Source organism: Mus musculus, chromosome 8, assembly GCF_000001635.26.
Source record: "Mus musculus strain C57BL/6J chromosome 8, GRCm38.p6 C57BL/6J".
Lineage (NCBI taxonomy): Eukaryota > Metazoa > Chordata > Mammalia > Rodentia > Muridae > Mus > Mus musculus.
In genome coordinates this window covers 15,982,349-16,003,861 of record NC_000074.6, presented here as the reverse complement: position 1 = coordinate 16,003,861, position 21,513 = coordinate 15,982,349, and the positions used below count along the sequence as shown (strand labels likewise).

Below are 21,513 nucleotides of genomic sequence, written 5' to 3'. Positions count from 1 at the left end.
AGCTGTGGAAGATTCTCAATGGTGACCAACATTCCTGTCTTTGGAGTGACTTCAAAGTTAGTTGGCTTGTGCCTGTTACCACCTGTCCTTACTTGAATGAAACAGGGGACTTGCTTTTGGTGAACCTAACAGAAATCTAGACATATCTTGGAAGAAGGAAATCCAGTTGAGAAAATGCCCCCTCAGATTGGTTTGTAAGAAAGTCTATAGGAGTATTGTCTTGATTAATGATTGATATGTCAAAGCCTAGACCACTGTTGGTAATGCTATTCTTTAACAAGTGGCCTGAGTTTATTTATATATATATATATATATATATAACAACCAGAGCAAGTCTTAGGGAGCAGTCCAATAAGCGGCATTCTTTCATTCTCTCTGCTTTGGTTTCTACCTCTGGGTTTCTGCCTTGAGTCACCGCCCTGCTTTTCCTTCATGATGGGCTAAAATCTGTAAGCTGAAATAAACCCTTTCCTCCCCAAGTTGCTTTTAGTGCTGCTCTTTATCGGGTAGTAGAAAGCAAGCACATACATTACAGGCAGAAGTGCTATATGCTCCTCACCCTTTTCCAGAAGTAAATTACCATGGTGACAATAAACAACAAGTATAATATAGTCAAAGTTGCTGTGTCTGCACATGACCAAACACTGGTACATTTGGCCACATTTTTCAAGAAGGATGTATAAGAAAGTTTATCTTGCTTCCTCAGGTGCAAATCTGCAAAGAATTGATAATGTCTTTGTTTTGAGGCGCGTAGGTTTAACTGCCAGTCTTTCACAGGCTTAAATAGGCTTTAGCAAAGTAGCAGAAAACAAAACCACTTAGTTTCCTATTTATGTCTGATTTCCACATAAGCCATTGCACTGGACAGCCCGATGGATTATCAGCTCAGCTACAGGCGATGAGTGACAGGATTTCTTTAATCGTCTGGGAATGACTATCCTACGGGATTTTGAAGACTTGAAGAATATATTAAGCAAGACTGAGATAACTTATAAGTATAATTGTCCTGAAGTTTCCAGATTTAGGGGGGAATGTGTTTGACAAAGAAATACCAGAAATATTTCACAGTTATTTCCCTGCAAGGGGAAATTTTGACTTTAGACACTGGAATCATTACCTACTTCTGAAAATCAACCATCTTAACCTATTTTCAATGTCTCCCTTTTCAGCTCCCTGTGGATATAATGTGACATCACAGAATGGTACCATTTATTCCCCTGGGTTTCCAGATGAGTACCCAATTCTGAAGGACTGTCTGTGGCTGGTCACTGTCCCTCCAGGCCACGGAGTGTACATCAATTTCACCTTGCTGCAGACCGAGGCTGTAAATGACTACATTGCTGTGTGGTATGACTTCTCTCTCCCAGGGAATGGCAGCTCCTGCTGGTGGTGGGATGTTTCAGCTGAACATTCGCTTCTGATTTGTAAGGTTACATGTTTACCAATGATCTGTCTGGGCACATCTTGAAAAACTAATTCATCAACAAAATCAAACAATAGAGAGGACATTTCAAGGCATATGTCTAGTTTGCTATTAGAAATAATGAGACTGTTTGAATGTACTGGGGAAAGTTGTGATTACTTTATTTCATATTTTGCTTTGCTTAAATTATTCGTAATTTTTTTTTTAAAAAAATAAGGTAACCTAGGCTAGCCTTGAACTTGTGACCTTCATGCCTCAGTCTCCTGAGTGCTGGAATTGCTGTTGGGTGTCATTTCATCTGGCTTACTCCACAATTTTAAGGGATGTGTGTACATGTGTGTGGGAATGGTGTGTGTGTGTGTGTGTGTGTGTGTGTGTGTGTGTGTGTGTGTGTGTTGTATATGAGGACAATACACACACACACACACACACACACACATATATACATATACACAGACATATATTTCCCTTTAATGAATTCATGAGAGAACACTAAGGAAGTATTTCCTCAGGGCATCCTCCTACCCTGAATTGCACAGACCTGGTTTCCCATGAGTCTTGGAGAGAAATCTAGGCCAGGATGTGATGAATATGAATCTACTAGATGGAACCTGTAGAAATTACCTGTTCCACCAAAGAGATCTTGGGTGTTATTTAAAGGCAAAGATGGTATGAATAATCTCCCTTATACTATAATGGGAGAGCCAGGAGGTGCTGATGGGGTACTGGGAGGATAGCATTGTTGAATTTACAGGTGAACTGTGTATGTACATTTCTGATGTATGATACATGAAGTGTATGTATTTGTAGGTATGTGTCTCTACATGTGTGGCTTATCTATGATTGTATTTGTGTTTATGCACATTTGTGTTATATTCCATGTTTGTATGTCTGTTTATAAATGAATACTTATTCTATGCATGTATATATACATCTCTGCTTGTGTCTGTAAATGAATGTATGATTATGTGTGTGTGTTGTATGTATCTGTATGTGAATGTAGAATGTTTTATATCTATATTGTGTCTGTGAATGTGTGTGTCTGTCTATTGAGTGTCTAAATGTGTCTGCCTGTGTGTAATATATGTGTGCATGGAGGGTGCATCATGTGCCTATATTCTTATTACAGGTCAAGGAGTAAGGGAGAGTAGCCTGGGTCAGAGGAACAGGCACTAGATAGCCTAAATATTTCATCTAAAATGCAGGAAGAGCCATACACAGGAGAGCCAATGTGGATGATGCTCCTGCAGGGCTCAGGGGAAGCTGCCTCGCCAGGCTGCAATGAGGTCTTGGCGGGTGGTTCTGAGAAGCTGAGCTAGTGGCTGTGGAGATGAAGCACCATGGGTTCCTTCCTGTTCCAAAGCGAAGCAGTGAAGCAGCAGTCCCACCAAGCAATAGATCCATGTAGATTCCGCTGCATAGAATCCAGTCGTAGCAATTCATGTGTGTCAACTGCCCACAGTCAGAAAGCAGAGAGATGTTGCAGGGTGGTGAACATCCTAAACACCATGCATGCATCCTATTACTAAAGTCAGTGCCAGGGAAATACCACATTTCAATGTTAGTATTTTAATTCAACTGTAAAACTTATTATAAATATCAGTCATAAGGAAGTGAATACCATATGTATTTTAAAATGTAGTTGTTGTGTTCCTGACAGTACAGAAGTATCTCTGAGGAGGCCAGTGTGCACTGGTCTTTCTAGATCAGCCCTGTATTCTTTCTGTACACTTGGCCCTACTGGGAAACTGGCTGCGCAGCCTCTGCTATAACATTGAACTTACTCCTCTCACGGCCCCATCTCTTTCCCAGGGATGGTCCTGACCAGAACTCGCCTCAGCTCGGGGTCTTCAGTGGAAACACTGCCCTTGAGACAGCCTACAGCTCCACCAACCAGGTCCTGCTCAAATTCCACAGCGATTTCTCCAATGGAGGCTTCTTTGTCCTCAATTTCCATGGTCAGTTTGTTTCCACTTCAATGGCTGTGGCATAGAGTCCCAGGAAAGCTCCCTACCCTATATCCATACTTTATCTCCAGCTGTTGGATTATCTCACATGTCCGCCAGAGTGTCCTGGAAACCTTTGGTGGTACGAAGTATCTCTACTGTCAGCTCATTTCATCAGGTCGTGTTGGTAGATACCTGAGGTTCATTCCTATGTAGATGTAAGAGAGATCCTGTTGTAGACACCATTGTGATGCACGTGGCTTATGTGCAGGCTTGTGTGTGCCTGACTCTAAAGAAATGTCATAGTAACCATCATATAATGACCTCATGATGTCTTTGATAGCAGAAGGGCAAGGTCGCCAGCCCCTTGTCTCCTATGACCCCAAAATGTTACTCAAGACAAGAGAGAGATGAGCTTATCTATGCTAAACAGTATGTGGTAGGATGATTTCAGTGATGTCTTCCAAAGTGGGGAGGATAGGTGTCATAGTAACTGCATGATTGTCGGGCATATAATAGCCAGAGAGAGCCATTGGGGACAGTGATTTACACATGCACGTGGCCTTGTAATTTGATCACTCAGGAAAGTTAGTTAACCACAGCTGTTATCTTTTTTCATAAACATACTACAGCATTTCAGCTGAAGAGGTGCCCGCCTCCCCCAGCAGTGCCACAGGCTGACCTGCTTACAGAAGATGAGGACTTTGAAATAGGTAATGTATCTCCGTTTGGCTTCACTCCACATTATGGGCTCTGACTTCTTACAGCTTCTCCTGATACAGACTTTAGGCAAACTATAAGCAGAAACTGTCCCCAAATATTGTAGAACCTCGCATAGAGACTATGGAGCAAACTACTTGCTTTTTTAGTTTATGTTTTGCTCTTGACACTTTCAGACTTTTGCTCTATGGCATTATTGCTATTTTAAAATTTTCAGAGCCTGACTTAGACTGCACTTGGCTGTAAATAATGACCTTCAAATTAAAAGTCCTGTAGAATGTACTTAATGATAATATTTAGAAATGTTACCACTGCTTTGTTATTAACCATGATCTTATTCATTAGTCATCTGGTCCTCATCGGGTCCTGTTAGGGAAACAGCCACAGCATGCATTGGCAGTGTAATTATGAGAACCCCATCATTTCTCAGTCTCTATCACAAAATCTTATTCGTGTCGTTACACTCTGTTGCAGAATGCTAGTCAAATTAGATGGCCCAGACCCTGTTCTACTCAAGGTGGCTAAGCCAATTGGAACAAGGTGTTTCCCTGGACAGAATCATGGGCAAGCCATGTTGGTTTGCTGAAACCTTTCTTTCTTTCTTTCCATTCTAAGCCTTGCTTAGATCCCGGGCACCTATGGAACTTCCATTTATTTAGCAAGGCATTTGAAAAGTGGGACAAAGGCTTAAACTGGTCAAGGAACAGCTACATATGGCCTTCTTTTAGGTTTTATAAACAAAAAACTGAAAACAGCATTTTAGAGATACACATAAAGCGATTGCAGACCCTCTGGAATGGTTTCCTCATTGGCATGGTTTATTGAGTAGTCACAAATAATTGGCACAGTCACAGCAGTCAAATGTTCTGAAAATGTAGATTCCAGGGTATTGGGTTGACTCTTTCAGGGGACTTCGTGAAGTACCAGTGCCATCCAGGGTACACACTGTTGGGAAGTGACACCCTGACATGCAAGCTCAGCTCACAGCTACTGTTCCAAGGCTCTCCACCCACCTGTGAAGGTATGTGCGATCCTGGTGATTTGGTCGCTCGCTCTGATAGTCTGTAGGCATGGGTTTGAATTTGACTCAGGTCTGTGGTGAGTTAGTCCCACGATGCAGACAAGCTGCCAACAGAGGCATCAGAAGACTCTTTTACCTTTAGCCCACACTCAAAAATAAACCAAAATCACATGGTAATGTTCGCTTGCATCAAAACTGAAATATTAAAGAATAGCTGATATCCACCATTGATATAACAGCCCTTTTCTACATCTCTCCAATCTGCATCATGTTTTCGGGTCCATCTCAAGCAAACTGAGCAAACTGAGCATCCTGAGATTTTTTTTTTTCTTTTATCACTACTTCACCTGGATTTAAGCATCTAGTGTTTAACACTTTGGGAATAAAAAATGTATAAACCATGAAATATAGCCACTTTGGTTTTGTATATGCGCCTAACATAAACTGACCATATACCAGAACTTAGACAAGTTTTAAAGAACAGAGTTCTAAGCTGCACTTGTTGGTCCAGAGACTAGAATACAACTAGATCACTCAAGAAATGCGATTTAGTAGGAGCCATTTGCAAGCACAGTGGGAAGGAAGCAGTCACATTTGGTAAAAGGAGGTCAGATACCTCGTCTTGTTCACTGCTAGTGATTTCAACGTACTTTAAACAATCAGGGTTCTGATGGGGAGCACCACGTCACCTGTGAGCAATGTACCATCTCTACCATTCTAGAAGATGGGCTTCTGTAAGGAATGAATGACCACTATTCACAGTGCCTTACATTACTCATAAACTTTAACTTCAGAATCACAAGGTACAGGGAACTCACTGCATTGGAAAGCTACTGCACTGGAGCATGGCCACCCTTGGGAGTCTCAGGCAGAATGAGCTTCCAGGACCAGTGGATGGACCCGTGACTCATCATCGTCTACCATGGGCTCATGTGCCAAGCTGTGCAGAGTTAGGAGACCTGAGGAATCTTCTTAGGTAAACGTACTGTCTGTATTGGCACAGCGGTGATGACCTTGGGATTCTCTTCTCAAGATGAGAAGTATACATACATACAGTTGAAATTTGGCCACTTTATACTCCCAGGCAAACCTTCCCATTTTCAAGTTTGTCAGGATGGAAAGCTTAAAACAAGCCTAGAAAAGAGAATGAGGAGAATCCCTTCATTACATTGTCCTGTCCAGATTTACTCCATTTCTGTTGAACTCTAATTCATGTCCATCCAGAAAACAGAGTGAGCCCACATAACTACGGGCCCATCGTCTCCATTCCTTGTACACAACAGGCACCTGTGCATGCAGCCTCCCACAGGCTCAACTTTGACTTTGTCTGAGGTTGGAAGCCCACGACTTCCCAACTCTGTAACTACTGTGCCAACCAACCCTGAGCTCTTTTTCTTTCTGAAGCAAATTCTTTAAGGGGAGATGAGCTGAGAAAAATCTTAGTTGTGTGTCTCTGAGCAACTCATTATTTTGAAAGGGCTCAAATGCCTGTCTATGGCTGACCCTAAGCACTTAAGCACTTAATTATAATCTTTCTCTATTTTCTAATTATTTTGTAGGGCTCAAGTAGGGGTTGGTCCCTCAGTACATTCTTGATAGAAAATGGTGTTCACATTGAATCTTACTTCCTTGGGCATTTAGACACACTCTTACCAGCTCTCTGAACCTAACAAGAGTTTTATGGGAGGAGAATGGGGAGTATTGCAGACCATGTGCTGAGAGGGTCTCAGTGTGTGCTGAGAACATGCTATCATGTTAGATGCTACCTTAGTTCAGAGAAAATTGAGTAAGAGATGACAACATATACTTCTCATGTTCAGAAAAACAAAAAATAAAAAAAGGAAACAATGAATAAAGCTCCAGGTGCAGAAAAGGGCACATGGCACTCAAGAAGGAGGAGCAGGCTGCCCTCTGGGTACTTTACAGAAGAGGTGCAAAGAGAGCTGGCACCCCCAGAGCCTGGTTTTTAAGAGGTCTTGAATGACAAGTGACTTCATCCTACAGATCACTAGGAAGGAACTCATAATAGTTTTCAGAAAACGCATTAAAAATAGACCTGGGTCAGCAAGATAGCTCAGTGTGTATGGGTACTTGTCACCAAGCATGGCCACCTGAGTTTATTCCCTGAGGACCCAATCTCAGTCTTTGTCCTCTGACCTCCACATGAATGCAGTGGCACATCTTTCACCTTCCTTCTTTCCCTCCCTCCCTCTCTCTTACTCTCTAACACACACAAATGAAAACATTTTTAAAACTTAAAAACATATATCTGGATAGGTTGTCCTTTAATCCCAGCATCTAGAAGGCAGAAGCAGGCAGATCTTTAGGTGTTGTCTACATAAAGAAATCAGTCTAAAAGGCAAAACAAGACAAATAGAAACATAACTGGACATCATTCACTAAAGGGCATCCAAATCTTTTTGCCCCTGTGGAGGGGGCAGGAGGGCACACAGGAGGGGAATAATTCCAGTGTTCTTCCCACATGCCCACCCTCAGCCCCCTACAGGCTTCAAGTGTCAGAGCCTCCCATTTTATTAGGCTCCTCCTAGTTTCCATAGTTATCCCACACTACAGGTGTTTTTATGGATTAATATTATTGGAACAGTGTGTCACAATGTAGTCCTGGTTGCTTGAAACTCACTATTGAGACCAGGCTAGCCTTAAGTCCACTAAAATCTTCCTGCCTCAGCCTATAGAATGCTGGGATTAGAAATGTGTACTCCCATGCCTGGCAGGAGGTAATATTTTTATTTTTTGTTTTAATTTTTTTTTCCTAAGGGTTACTCTATGTCACCCTGGATATCCTGGAATTCCTATGTAGACCACACTGCTTCTGACTGCCTCTGTCTCTAGAATGCTAGCATTAAAGATGAACACTCCACACCCAACTAAGAGTTAATTTTAATGACTAGTAAGCCAAATTCAAGTTCTTAAGCCTAGGTTATTTTGGCTGATGATCTGCAAGATGTGTTAAATGATGTACTACATGATTTTCAGCCTCATAGCTGATTTTTCATTTAAAAAAATAATAACATGCCATGTGTCTACCTAAAGGAACTAGGACCAGTTACCAGCGAACTCCTTTACAAGGTATCTCTGATGGTCCTTCTCTGTAGTAGTTTCCTCAAATGTCTCTTGAGGTGCACAGGGCATTAAAGTTATCACTTCTGGAGAACTGAGAAATTGAGCTTCAAGAGAAAGGTGAAACCTTCATGCTAGCTGGGTTGCTCCTGGCAACAGTTTATAGCAGCCTCCAGGAAGGAGTAAGTTCCCAGAAAACAGCAGGGCAGACAGGAAGAAACAAAAACACTTGGGCTCATTGGGAAACATGTTCAAATATATTTTTAAAATAATATTTGTGCCTGAAAATAATAGCGTTAAGTGTTAAAGAAACTTGATAAATATGGCTTTGCTTGTATTTTCATTTCATCCTCTCTACTAAGCAAAGGAGACCATTTTAAGAATAGAAGAAATGACTCTATTTAGGGCTGCTTCTGATTTGGATAGCTGCTCTGTGCTGCAGCCCTGGAGGTGACAATGGCTTTCCAGGTGGCATTCAGCAACTCATTGCAAAGTTTCCTACTTCCAGATGGTCTGAAGTTCAGTGTCATTTAAAACTCTAGCTGCAGTGGTAAGATATACAAGGTGGAAGGATGGCTGAATGTTTCCCCAGTGAAACTGAGAACAGAGTCTTCTTGCTAGCACCTGCCTGTTGAGAACAGGAGAGTACATAGCCAGGACATTTTCAGTTTCTATAATACCTCTGCCCATATGGCACCTTCTATTTAAGAAAGACATTTACATCTGCCATATCTCACTTCACTCTGAGGGGTAGCTGTTTCAACCGTCTATTTATAGCAGAGATGGTATAAGTGTTGGCTCTCATTGCCACATGGAAGCAAGTCTGTGGGATCCCTGGAACTCTATTTTCAAGCCCACGCAGGTGTGCACAGACAGAAGACTCAACCTACGTGATGTGTTCTTTTTAAAAATGCCAGCATGCCCAACCTGCAATTGGCAGAGTAAATCTTGCAACGTGATGTTGTCGCTGGATGAATGGGTTTCCATCTTAGTGAGCACACAGACAAAATGTACAACAGAAGCTAAAACTGTGGAGCGGTTTGTTGCCTACAGGGAGGGAGGAGAACAGTGGGAGTATTTCCAAAGCAAAGCTCTCTCTGGAAATAAAAAGGTATCGTGGTTGAGTTTTATTGTGGGAACCTATTTCTACTCCCATAGGGAAGCATTGGAGGCAAGGGTGCCTTCCTCTGCAATCCTAGTACAGTTGTACATTGTGGAGCACTTTGAGGTCCCAGTTTAAGAAGAAAGATGGAAGGCAAATAATTAGGTATGCTTGTCTCAAAGCAATGGAGTATTGTTTAGAGGTTTAGCAAAGAGACGCAGCTCTGCTGAGCATTCTGGGTTCCACATTACACTGAACAGAGTTTTCTCTAAGTTGCACAGAAGAATAAAGCAGAGAGCTCACTGGCCAAGCTGATTCTTTCAATTTTCTCAGATGACATGACAAGGCAAGGGTTTCTCCATTTTATTTGCCTCTTTTCTGTCATTGTGAAGAAAAGAAAAAGTAAAACCGATAAAAATCACCTCATGGAATAAAGTGTATTTTGACTAAATGACTCCAGGGAGATAAATGGCTATCATGGCAAGGAGTCAGAACAGCAGGAACAAGAAATGGAGAGATCACATCTTTTACAGCAAACACAAAGAAACAACAGAAATGGGAAGTGGGGTGTGGCTATGTACTCTCAAAGCGCTCCCCCAGTGACATATGTCCTCCAACAAGTTGTACCTGCTGAGCCTCTGGAAACAACATCATCACTGTGGACCAAGGGTTCAATTTCTGAACCTACAACAACATTTCTCATTGAAACCACTATACCTGAAAGGTGCCAGCCCCATTTGGTGGCTAACAATGTCATTACCATCACTGCCGGGGAAATAGGACTTTAGACTGAATTCTGTCATTGACTTCAGTTTAGAACTATTTTCAGAGATATTAACTAGTTTGTACTGTGGATATTTTAGGACTTTGATCTCAAAACATTTTAAATGGTCCTGTGATAAATTTAATTGCTTATGTTTTTGTCTAAAAGTCTACTGAGGTTTAAAGTATGCTTCAGCTAGACTATCCAAATGAATGGGGAACCTTCAAGACAATATTTAGGAATGACACATCTTATAAGCTTTCCCCACCTGTTTGGGAAGCATCTTCAGTTTGAAATGTTTTTGTAAGTAACATACAATCAACTCATTAAAACGGGCAAACTCACCAAATAAGATACACATCTTGGACAAAAGCTCTGGGCGAAGTTGGTTACTGATATGCCTAAACTGTGAGTAACACTGGTGTGTCACTTTCTTTTTATATGCTATGACTGATCAGTGTCCCTTAGTAGCTCTGTAAGCAAAGCATTCCTGTAATGTAATTTAACTTAGCAATGAGAGATAGCATTAAAGAAGTCTTTTGGTGATTTTACATTTTTTTTAATTAGCCTGGAAGTAGCTGGATCAAAATTGAAGGATGAGGAGAAAAAAAAAATCACAACTTGAAATATCTGTTATTTCAATAAAAGAATTTTTACTTTAGAAATCACCAATCCTGCTGAAAACTGTGGCAAACAGTGCAGGTGTGTGTGGGAGTGTTGAACAATGTTTCTGAAATTTGCTTCATACTTAAATAGTCACATGGTCACATCAAATATTTAGATTTTATTTATCCAAGTACAGCAAGGGTTGGAATAAAAATATTTTTTTCTTATACAAAAAGCTACATCTTGTTGTATTGTATTGAAGATGGGCTTTCTGTCTTTCTTTTTGCATTGGAGTAGATTGGAGGTGTCTGTGTCCTGTATTAAACGTAGTCAGAGCTCAGTAGACTGTCTTCCATCCCATCAATGTTTGTATTCATTGTATTAATGCAGACCTCTATCCATCTCTTTTCTCTCTAGCACAATGCCCAGCAAATGAAGTGCGAACAGAGTCTTCTGGGGTGATTCTCAGTCCCGGGTACCCAGGCAACTATTTTAACTCCCAGACATGTGCTTGGAGTATTAAAGTGGAGCCAAACTTCAACATCACACTCTTTGTGGACACATTCCAAAGTGAAAAGCAATTTGATGCACTGGAAGTGTTTGATGGTAAGCCCCAGATTTTCAGGGTACCACAGGGCAATTAAGTGTTCTAGAAGACTTTTAGTGCTCCAAATGTCTATTTTACTCAAGATGCATGAAATGAATAGCTCATATGGATATTGAAGTGGTAAATGTCGCACCTGTCTTTACAGAGCTGCTTTATATAATAAAATCAAATGAATTTGATGCCCAATGGTGCTACTTTCAATACCACTGTTCTGGTTTTATACAGTGGTTCTAATGAGCACCTTAATGCAGCAGTGGCTGGATCATCAACTGAGGTGGATCTAAGGCCAGTGTTTTCTTTGTATAGGAGATACATCATGCCCAAGCAGAGCAGAGCCAAACCCATGTGTGGCCAAGAACAGAGAGTTTTCTCAGGTTTTATGGATTTGTCAGATAAAGCACAATGTATTCAGTGATAAGAACTGCTTTAATTGATCTTGTGTGTTTATGTGAGTCTCACTAGTTAGATGGACCATGAATGATAAATAAATCACTGTGCAGAGTGACCCCAGGAGTCAAGTTGTGAGGATTGTTATATTGCACATGAAACTCTAGCATTATATATAGAAACAAATGGCACACACAAAGAAAAGCAGCCCACACAAAGCTTTTGTCTCTGTGTTTGTACAAGTGTATATTTCTATTTGAATCATAAGTAAGTATTAAGATGTGAGTTGTTTCAAGCTTAGGCACATCTTCTCCTTTGTTTGAATTAGAATATAGAAGGCAATACTTTCATGCTTCTAGTTTTCAGAAACAACATCCTTACAAATAGATTTTTTTTCCCTAATTGCTGATAGCCTGGTGCTTTCTAAATCATGACTAGACCATGATCAAGATCAAAAACTAGGGAGTAGCCCAGAACACAATACAAGCACTTTCTGTCTGGTTAGAAGTGGCTCATGGCTTGCATCACTCTGCTTTCAAATATACACATCTTTTATAAAGAGAAAGGTCACAGTTTTGTATTCAGAACTTCTGCAAGTGATGGCATTTCCTATGCACTGTGTTTATTTTATCTTGGCAACATTGGTGCTAGCCTATATTTTATGAGCTAAGAAGAAGTAAGCTGAGCATACCAGCTGTATGCACCATTTCCTTAGTGTATACTTTCAATAGTGCAGATATGGATTCTCCTCACTTTCCTAATTGTCAGAACTCAGTGAAGAACAGTGTCTGATCTCCAGTTGTGATTGGCTGCTGAGACCACTGGCTATCCTGGCAAACTTACCTGCACATCTCTTTTCTAGGATATTGTTATAGATGCTACAAAGAGGCATGCTTTCCAGAATATGCCTAAATACCATGATCTAGACAGAGATCAGACCAAGAATAGTAAGGGATTTGGTGGGAGATTAGCAACTCTTGAAAATGCACTCTTGTGTTCTGTCGGTAAAAATGGCATTTCAAGTATGGCAAGCTCAGGATAGTTAATTCCTCTGTGGCATATTATTTCAGAGGGTCTTGATCTTGTTTAACAGCCATAAGAAGACCTCACACAGCTCATGTTCAGCCATCTTCCACATGAAGCAGGGTCACTCTTTTGTAGGACATAGACAGTAGACTTTGCAGACAGTCTTTGGGCACCATCTTTCATAACAAGAAGAATCATTTCTAGGGATGTCCACACAAACTTCCACATTTTTTACTTTGTTGTTTTCCTCATGTATTCTTGTGATTGCTATTACCAGGACCCTTTTAATGTTTACACACAGAGAATAATTTCTTAGACTTGAAGAGTGAGAGTCTAGGACTAAACAGTGGGGAAGCTGTGTCTCTGAGGCTCTTTTTGGCATGTAGGTGTATCCTCTTCATGTGGTCATATGGTTTTTGGTTTTTTTTTTCTGTGTATCTGTGTTCTGATCACTTCTTCTTAAGACATGCTATTCATGGTGGAGTCAAGGCCCACCCCTGAAAACTCATTTCAAAGTAGCTCTCTCTATATAGAGCACATGTCCAAGGTCAATCACTCTCTGAGTTATTGAAGGCAGGAATTTAATGCATGTTTGTGCAGAGTCCAACAGAGCCTTGAATAGCTTTATCCATGATAAGTCCCTAACAGTGATTTGGGCGTAAGAGGAAGTGAAGCTGTGACCTGTCAGTATTTTCCATGAATGGAATGGAGGGTGCCCCTCCCCTTGCCCTGATAAGTTTAGATTATGAATAGCCACAGAAGGCCCATTCTCCCATTCTCTCACACATTTCCCCACGCGTGAACTTGTGAAATGTGGAAAAGTGAGTAATGATTTTAAGACAAGGGGATGCATCCACAATAGAAAAGGAACAGGGCATAACTCCTGTTTCTTGAAGCTGCTTTCTCTCCCAAGTGACATGAAGATGCAGTCACTGCATGGTACACAGGGCATTTAATCATTTTGCTGTATAAACATTTTGAGAACTTTCAGGTCTATAGAATAACGATATATGTCAATGATAACTTTAAAATTATTTTCATACTTCCTGGATCTATAGTTGCTTTTTTATAGACACACAGAGACTCATTGAGACTGTCTACTCACGCATAGCCCCCTGCTAGTTCTAATGGGGATACTTGTAGTCTAAGGAAAGAGAAGTGGGTCGTTGTTATGAATGTGACCATCATTTCTCCTTTATCTCTGTTCTCATCCATCCATCTACTCTGCATCTATCAATCCATCTACTCCCCACCAGCCCATCCATCATCTCTCTGCACACATATTTCTTATATGGCACACATTTGACTGCTTGTGAATTACTCTGATACTAATCTACAATGGGTACTTTCATATGTTACTCTTGGACTTATCTATATGAATATATATATATATGTGTGTACTTTACTAATTTTAGATACTGTATAAATTTAATTTCTCCTCATGATATTTCCAATACTTAAAGAAAGTTTTCGTCCAAAGTTTATCATGAACAATAATATTGGAATATGTTTGCCATGTAAGTAACTTTTGTACCTATGTGCGAGAGTTGATGAAATTAAAACTTCAGATTTACTGTGTATCATCAAGTTGTTCCCCAAAGCGATTGACTGTACTTATACACCACTGACATTGCAAGAAAGATTCTCGTTTTCCATATGTGTAGTATATTATCCATTATAATAGTAAAAGGATATTCTCATGTTGAAATGTCATTGTTTCACTGATGTATTTCATTCATTTCCATAATAAGTCACTAGTAACTTATGTACTTGAGTCCCCTACTCCTTCCCCACATTGTTTCATTACCACGGAATGTATTTATTATTATTTTCATTTGAATATTTTTTTCACTTTGAAAATAAATGTCTATTGTACATTTGCATACGTGTTTAATCAACAGCTAAGAAAGATCTGCATCTGTAGGTGCCCACATCTGAAAGTTTTCTTTTTTTTTTTTTAGGTTCTTCTGGACAAAGTCCTCTGTTAGTGGTCTTAAGTGGGAACCACACTGAACAGTCCAATTTTACCAGCAGAAGTAACCATCTGTACCTGCGCTGGTCCACAGACCATGCAACCAGCAAGAAAGGATTCAAGATTCGCTATGCAGGTGAATAGGTGGGCCTGGACATCAGCTGGAATGGCTTTCAGTACCACTTTCATCTTAACACTAGGTCTAGGTTATGGTGAAGTTCTGACTTCTGACAACTAAAAGCCAGCAAGAAGAACATAGTGGAAGAAATACTTGAAGTGAGAGCCCTAAACTATGAGAAAACTTGATTAATATGTTATAATTTACTGATTAAAGAGTAAATATTAAAATTTTATACCATGGATAATAAAGACATTTGCCCCAAATTACAGTAATATAGCCAAAATTAGCATTAACACTGGGAACAAATGAGAGTTGATTATACTGCCATAAATTGTATAAACAGTAATTACAGTTGTCCTTAGTAAGTCACTCTATCTATTGCATTCTATATACTTATCTTTACATATGCCTATACTTTATATACTAGTCTATGTTTTATATAAACATTTACATTATAAGTTTGCATTTGGCATACATACATGCATGTGTAGTTCTATTTCAAAATTGGAGTTATTTTATCCTTTCTCCTTATTTATTAATCATTGTCTATAAGTAGATATTTGTATTAAACTAATTAAATCTCCCAGTACATCAATGAAGTGTTAAGCTCTAGTACAGGTTTCAATGTAGTCTGATCTACACCAGTGTTTCTATTGTCCCCATGAGAGCATAGGGGAACTTCATTCCTGGGAACAGTTCACTTATGAACCACAGCCCTCTGAGCTCCTCCCAGTCAGTGGTAAGTGGGGTTGTCCTTGATATCTCTCTTCCTTGGAATGGTAGCATCTAGCACACTAGATGCAGGGTCTTCTGAAAGACTTTTTTAATCCCCATTGGCAATGTATGTTTTCAGGGTGGAGATCAGCCCAAGGGGACAAAGTGAGTGTTGGGGGCTGAAATCTTCTAGCCTTCTCTAGTTGAAAGAGATTAGAAAACCTCACCAGCAGCCAGTCTTTGGGACTTGTGGTGTTAAGACAACAATGGGCAGGGGATTCGGACATTTTTCCCTTCAAAGTGTGCTAAAGATGTGCTCAGGTCTGTGCCACAGTCCCTGAGCAGGGATTGGACTCACACAGCCTGGTTCTGAAGAATGGATGCTCAGACTTTTCAGGTTTAAAATTCCTACTCTATTGTCTGTTAGTTCATCCAGAGATAAGCTAGAAATCTCTAGCCTATAATATATGATGCACAAGACCATATCCTTCCCATTTGCACATTGCATTTGCCTGGCCCACATGCTGTGGGTCAACCCAATATGAGCCTGGGCTTTGTGCTTTATGACTGGGGAGAAGGTTGTTCAGAAAAGGAACCTGGGCTTCCCAGCTCTGAACTCTCGTTGTATTGTTCTTTTCACGTATTGACAGGCAATCATAGGGTTTTGTAATATAATAAAGCAGATTTGTAAAGACAAGATAATTATATTCCACTAAATATATTAATAGGATGTAAGACCGTTCAGCCGTCCAAATACTGCCTCTGTTATGTGGAAGATTATGGCTTTGAAACTAACCTGTTTGGGCTAGAGAGACTGCTCGGTGATTAAAAGCACTTTCACGTCTCACAGGGGACACAGGTTTGGTTTCCGGTATTCTCAAGGCCCACAACTGCCTGTAACTCCAGTTCCTGGTTTCTGATCACTGAGGGTACTTGCCTTCATATATAAAATGCATGTGTGTGTGTGTGTGTGTGTGTGTGTGTGTGTGTGTGAGAGAGAGAGAGAGAGACAGAGACAGAGACAGAGACAGACAGACAGACAGACAGACAGAGAGACAGAGAGACAGAGAGACAGAGACAGAGACAGAGACAGAGACAGAGACAGAGACAGAGACAGAGACAGAGACAGAATTAATACTTGAAAGCTGGAGAGATGGCTCATCAACTATAAACATTTGGGGATCTTTCTTATAGAGCATCCTGGTTTGTTTCCCAGTACCCACATGGTGCCTTATAGTCATTTTCAACTCTAGTTCCAGAAGATCTAACTCCCTGTTTCTGGCCCCCCAAGCAAACCAAACGCATGTGTAATACACAGACATACATGCATGCAAAACACACATACACATAAAAGAGATAAAATTTAAATAAATGAATAAAAACTAATAGCCATATCTAAGTTTAAAAATGTCTCCTAGCAGAATTGGATACTTGTTGAATTTTATGAATTTTCTATTGTAACATAAAATTCTACATTTTCTTTTTCTTTTTTTTTTAACTGTATGAGAAAAGTATTTATTTTTAATAAAAGGAAAATAATAAATAAGTAAATCAATAAAATAACCATGGAATCTAGTAGTAGTAGCATTTTAAAATGGGACTTATTGTTTACTAATGTATTAAAATCTGACCTGTCCAGCAGGTCCAGTTATTCGAGGGTCTCAAGGGGACCTTCTCCTAAGAACCAAATGGGGGGAGGGAGAGACAAGAACCAAGTGCAATGATTAGCAGTCTGATTAGCATCAAGGTCTCACTGTATTCAGCAAGGCTCAAGCCTTAAATGCACAAGCAAAAGGGGAAGTACTTCTCAGCAGAAGGGATGGGGTAGCGGAAATTTTTCTTTTGGTGACCTCACGGGGAAGCAGGAACTTGGTGGTATCGGGTACATCTTGTGGTCAGGACATCCAGTTCTGACTTAGGGCTGGAACAATCTGGTTGTTCCTGGAGCGGTGTGTCGGTGGCTCGCTTTTGACCCCCTTTTCTTCTGGTAGGGGGCGGGGAAGGTCCAATTCAGAGATCAGGACAATTGTGTTGTCTTTATAGCTCCCAACAAAAATCTAGAGCATAATGACAAGTTCTTATGCCTGAAAGCTTTTTTTTATTGGATATTTTCTTTATTTATATTTCAAATATTTCCCCCTTTCCATCTCTCCCCTTCAGAACCCCCCTATCCCATTCCCTCTCCCCCTGCCTCTATGAGAGTGCTCCCCTACCCACCCACTCCTTTAAGTTCTACATTTTCAATGTTTGAGCAAATAGTTTACCCAAATCTCATGTATTATATAAAAAAAATTTATATATGTATCAAATCATACTCCATCAGACCACTATACAAAATGTTCTTGTTCATGATTGAAATGTTCATGTTCTTGATTGAAAAAAAAATGTTCAATGCCTGTTTTCTTTTTTTAATCATTCCTTTCTTAAAATGTAGAGAATGTTGAGGTTATAAATGTGGTGTCCTGAGCAAGGCCATATCACTTCTTACCCTTGTCTTTATGAATGGCAGCCTGAGGGTAGCATGTGGGGTGGGTGCCTGCTATGAAGATTGGTCACTTCCTGGCCTTGCTGTAGTCAGCACCCTGCCTAGTGTTGAAACACAGCAGAGGGCTGGAGATTCACAAGGAAACCCTGTGGAACTCATAAATGCTTACTTAGCCCAGAAGCTCAGAATACCCAAGATACAATTCACAAACCACATGAAACTCAAGAAGAAGGAAGATCAAAATGTGGATACTTTGATCCTTCTTAAAAGGGAGAATAAAATACCCATGGAAGGAGTTGCAGAGACAAAGTGTGAAGCAGAGACTGAAGGAATGACCATCTAGAGACTACCCCACCTGGGGATCCATCCCATAGAGTCACCAAACCCAGACACTATTGTGGATGCTAACAAGTGCTTGCTAACAGGAGCCTGATATAGCTGTCTCCTGAGAGGCTCTGCCAGTGCCTGACAAATACAGAGGTGGATGCTCACAACCATCCATTGTACTGAGCACAGGTTCCTCAATGAAGGAGCTAGAGAAAGGACCCAAGGAGCTGAAGTGGTCTGCAGCTCCATAGGAGGAACAACAATATGAACTAACCAGTGCCCCCAGAGTTCCCAGGAACTAAATCACCAACCAAAGAGCACACATGGTGAGACTCATGGCTCCAGCCACATATGCAGCAGAGGATGACCTAGTCGGTCATCAAAGGGAAGAGAGGCCCTCCATCCTGTGAAGGGTCTATGCCCCAGTATAGGAGACTGGCAGGGTTAGGAAGCAGGAGTGGGTGGGTTGGTGAACAAGGGGGGCGGGGGGATAGGGGGTTTTCAGAGGGGAAATGAGGAAAGGGAATAACATTTGAAATGGAAATAGGGAAAATACCTAGTTTAAAAAAAAAAGCCTGTACTTGCTGCTCATTTCCAGTTTTTAAATCCGTTTTGTTTGCTACTCCTGTGTCCCAGGTTGGTTTGTAACCTCCTTGTGTCTGTTTTCTTGTCCCAGCTCCTTACTGCAGCCTCACCTCTACACTCAGGAATGGTGGCATTTTAAATAAAACCGCTGGGGCAGTTGGGAGCAAGGTACACTACTTCTGCAAGCCTGGATATCGAATGATTGGCCACAGCAATGCGACCTGCAGGCGGAACCCAGTGGGCGTGTATCAGTGGGACTCGATGGCACCACTTTGCCAGGGTAAGAGATGGCTTCCACTCAAGCCCTGGTTGCTATTCTTTGTTCTGATTTTAATTGTTCTCCAGAAATGAGAGAGATTTTGCAGGAGAGCTGAAGAGAAACATGTAGTAGGTTCCTTTGCTCATTGATGTGACAAATACCCAAGGAAAAGCAGCTTAGGAGAGAAAGTCTTGTATATGGTTCATCCCAGCAGGATCCCAGCAGGACAGTTTGATAGTTCTAGGCTGTGATGGTCAGAGGTCAAGGCTGATTGCTCACATCCCTGAGCAAGGATGCTGAGAGAAAGAAATACTGATTCTAAACTATCCTTGGCCTTCCCTCTTTTGTTCAGTATCGACTTTCAAGTCATGAGAATGGACCATTCAAATTCAGGTTGGGTCTTCCTCCCAAGTCAGTCCCCTTTGTTAATGCTCTTGCTCACACAGTGTCTGTCTCCTTGGGATTGTAAATTCAGTCAAATGGACAGCAGAGATGTACCACCACAGTAGATTTAAAATGGTACAGTTCAGCTTCCCATTGATAATGCAAACACTGCTAACATTTGCAGAAGGCTTTGCGGCTCTGCACTGTCTGGATTCAGAAAACGAGCAGGCAGTCCCTAGGTTGTGGCTACAGTTATTCTGATTATAGTGTGCTCTTCATCTTGAATCTTTAAAAAGGCATCACCCCATTAAGATTCAAAGTAACTTTGCCTAATCATTATTTCAAATATACCCTATCAAAAATTCTCAATTCCTTGGTTTACATTAAAAACTTTTCCTTTGGGCCGTAATATTTGGTTTTTTTCCCCTTTGGCCATTTTAATCTAGGGCTTATTAATGTTGATTTCAATATTTCATTATTTTAATTTTATATATACATTTTAATGTAGACTTAAGGGTTTGAGGTGGCAAAATTTCATAGTTTTGTCTTACTGATGTTTATATTCACAAAAAGCTCTCTCAACCTCTGAAAATCAGCAATGAGTTATGAATGGATCTTAAAATGAGCAGTCTCATTTGCCTCTCACATGACCTGTTCAATTTTCTACCACTGCTGGACAAGAGTGTATTGGACAGGGATCATACTTGTATGTCTTTAATCACATTACCGTTATCAGAACAGTACCCTAGTTTCTGTTTTCACTTTCAGCAGTCTTTGTTAATGGCAGATAAAGAATACAGTGGCTCTCAGTAGCTTGGGCTAATAGAAGTGCTAAAAGTTTCTTCCAAAGGAGGCTACTTAGTCAAGAAAACATAATGCTTATTTGTTTTCAGTGCTGGAGTCACTGGGCCAGGCACTTGCCCACTTGGCAAATTTAAACAAAGCAACACATTTGTGTCTTCACAAGACAAGTATTTGGAATCACATACTTTCCTTTAAGATGCTTCATGTAGTACCAGAATCTTTTGGTCTCTGCTGTTTTCGCTGGCTTTGTTTTGGTCCTGGTCTTAGTGAATCCAGTATATTGGCAGGAATGTTACTCAAATGAGGAGTCAGGTAAGACATGAGAAAGTCCCATTTCCTTGGTGTCAAGGCAATACCTGATAACCTTATTTTTTTTCTGCTCTGTAAAATGGGAGTTTTATTAGCTGGCTGTTCGAATATTGGAAGACTTAAGGTCTGAGGGAGACTATACCTTCCAATATAATGTGGAGGTAGCTAGTGCCATTGGGTCTGGATGAGGATTCACATGGTACTTGCTCCAGGCTTACTTGGGACTCCTGGCATCTCAAATGACAGGGCTAGGACCCAGGCCTCCTTATCCAGGATGGCTTGTTCATAAAAAGTGGCTCATGCAGTCTCTGTCTTGACAGTCTGGGAAGGATAGAAGCACCAGGCCAGATGTCACCCATGGGTTTCTGAGAAGTGAGGGTTATTTTTCTCTCTTAGCTTGACCTTTTAAATGATTTCTCTCAGCAAAGCTGTCTTGGTTTTTTTTATCCTCCCTGATAAAGCCAGGCATATCTTCTGTCCTGCAGCCTTCATTTCCTGCCTCAGAGCAAGAAACTCTGCCAAGCAGCTGTTTCATTATCAATACACTGATCTTCATCTTGAGAAGCAGCCTGGCCGGGAGCTGAGATTTCCTGCGCTATCTTGGAGATGCAGTTAAACGGGTGCATCACAGAGCACACTTTCAAGCTGCCCCTGTTAAACAGTACAGTGCCCAACACAGCTGTTTATTTGAAAGCTGATGCTCAGAGCCTTGTGTGAGCTGGAGCTATGGTATGGGCTCGCCACCCTTTGTTTTTGACTTGCAGTTTGCTGGTTTGCTTAGTTTCCAAGGGCAACTAAGAAGGAAAAAAAATAGATCTTGCCCATAAACTGCACAATTAAGCTTTTGTTCTCAAAAATCAAGCATTTAAGA

General features: G+C 40.8%; 1 protein-coding gene across 4 annotated transcripts in view; it reads left to right on the top strand.

The window, feature by feature from the left end:
- The window catches only part of Csmd1 (CUB and Sushi multiple domains 1), a 1,642,848-nt gene that overhangs the window by 1,531,524 nt on the left and 89,811 nt on the right, over positions 1-21,513 (top strand). For all 4 annotated transcript variants that reach the window (XM_006508931.4, XM_006508930.4, XM_030243874.1 and 1 more), the window contains 7 exons: positions 1,170-1,347; positions 3,236-3,381; positions 4,002-4,082; positions 4,997-5,110; positions 11,080-11,268; positions 14,644-14,790; positions 18,978-19,166. In XM_006508931.4, coding sequence (XP_006508994.1) covers positions 1,170-1,347; positions 3,236-3,381; positions 4,002-4,082; positions 4,997-5,110; positions 11,080-11,268; positions 14,644-14,790; positions 18,978-19,166 — 1,044 coding nt within the window. The remainder of the gene's footprint in view (positions 1-1,169; positions 1,348-3,235; positions 3,382-4,001; positions 4,083-4,996; positions 5,111-11,079; positions 11,269-14,643; positions 14,791-18,977; positions 19,167-21,513) is intronic.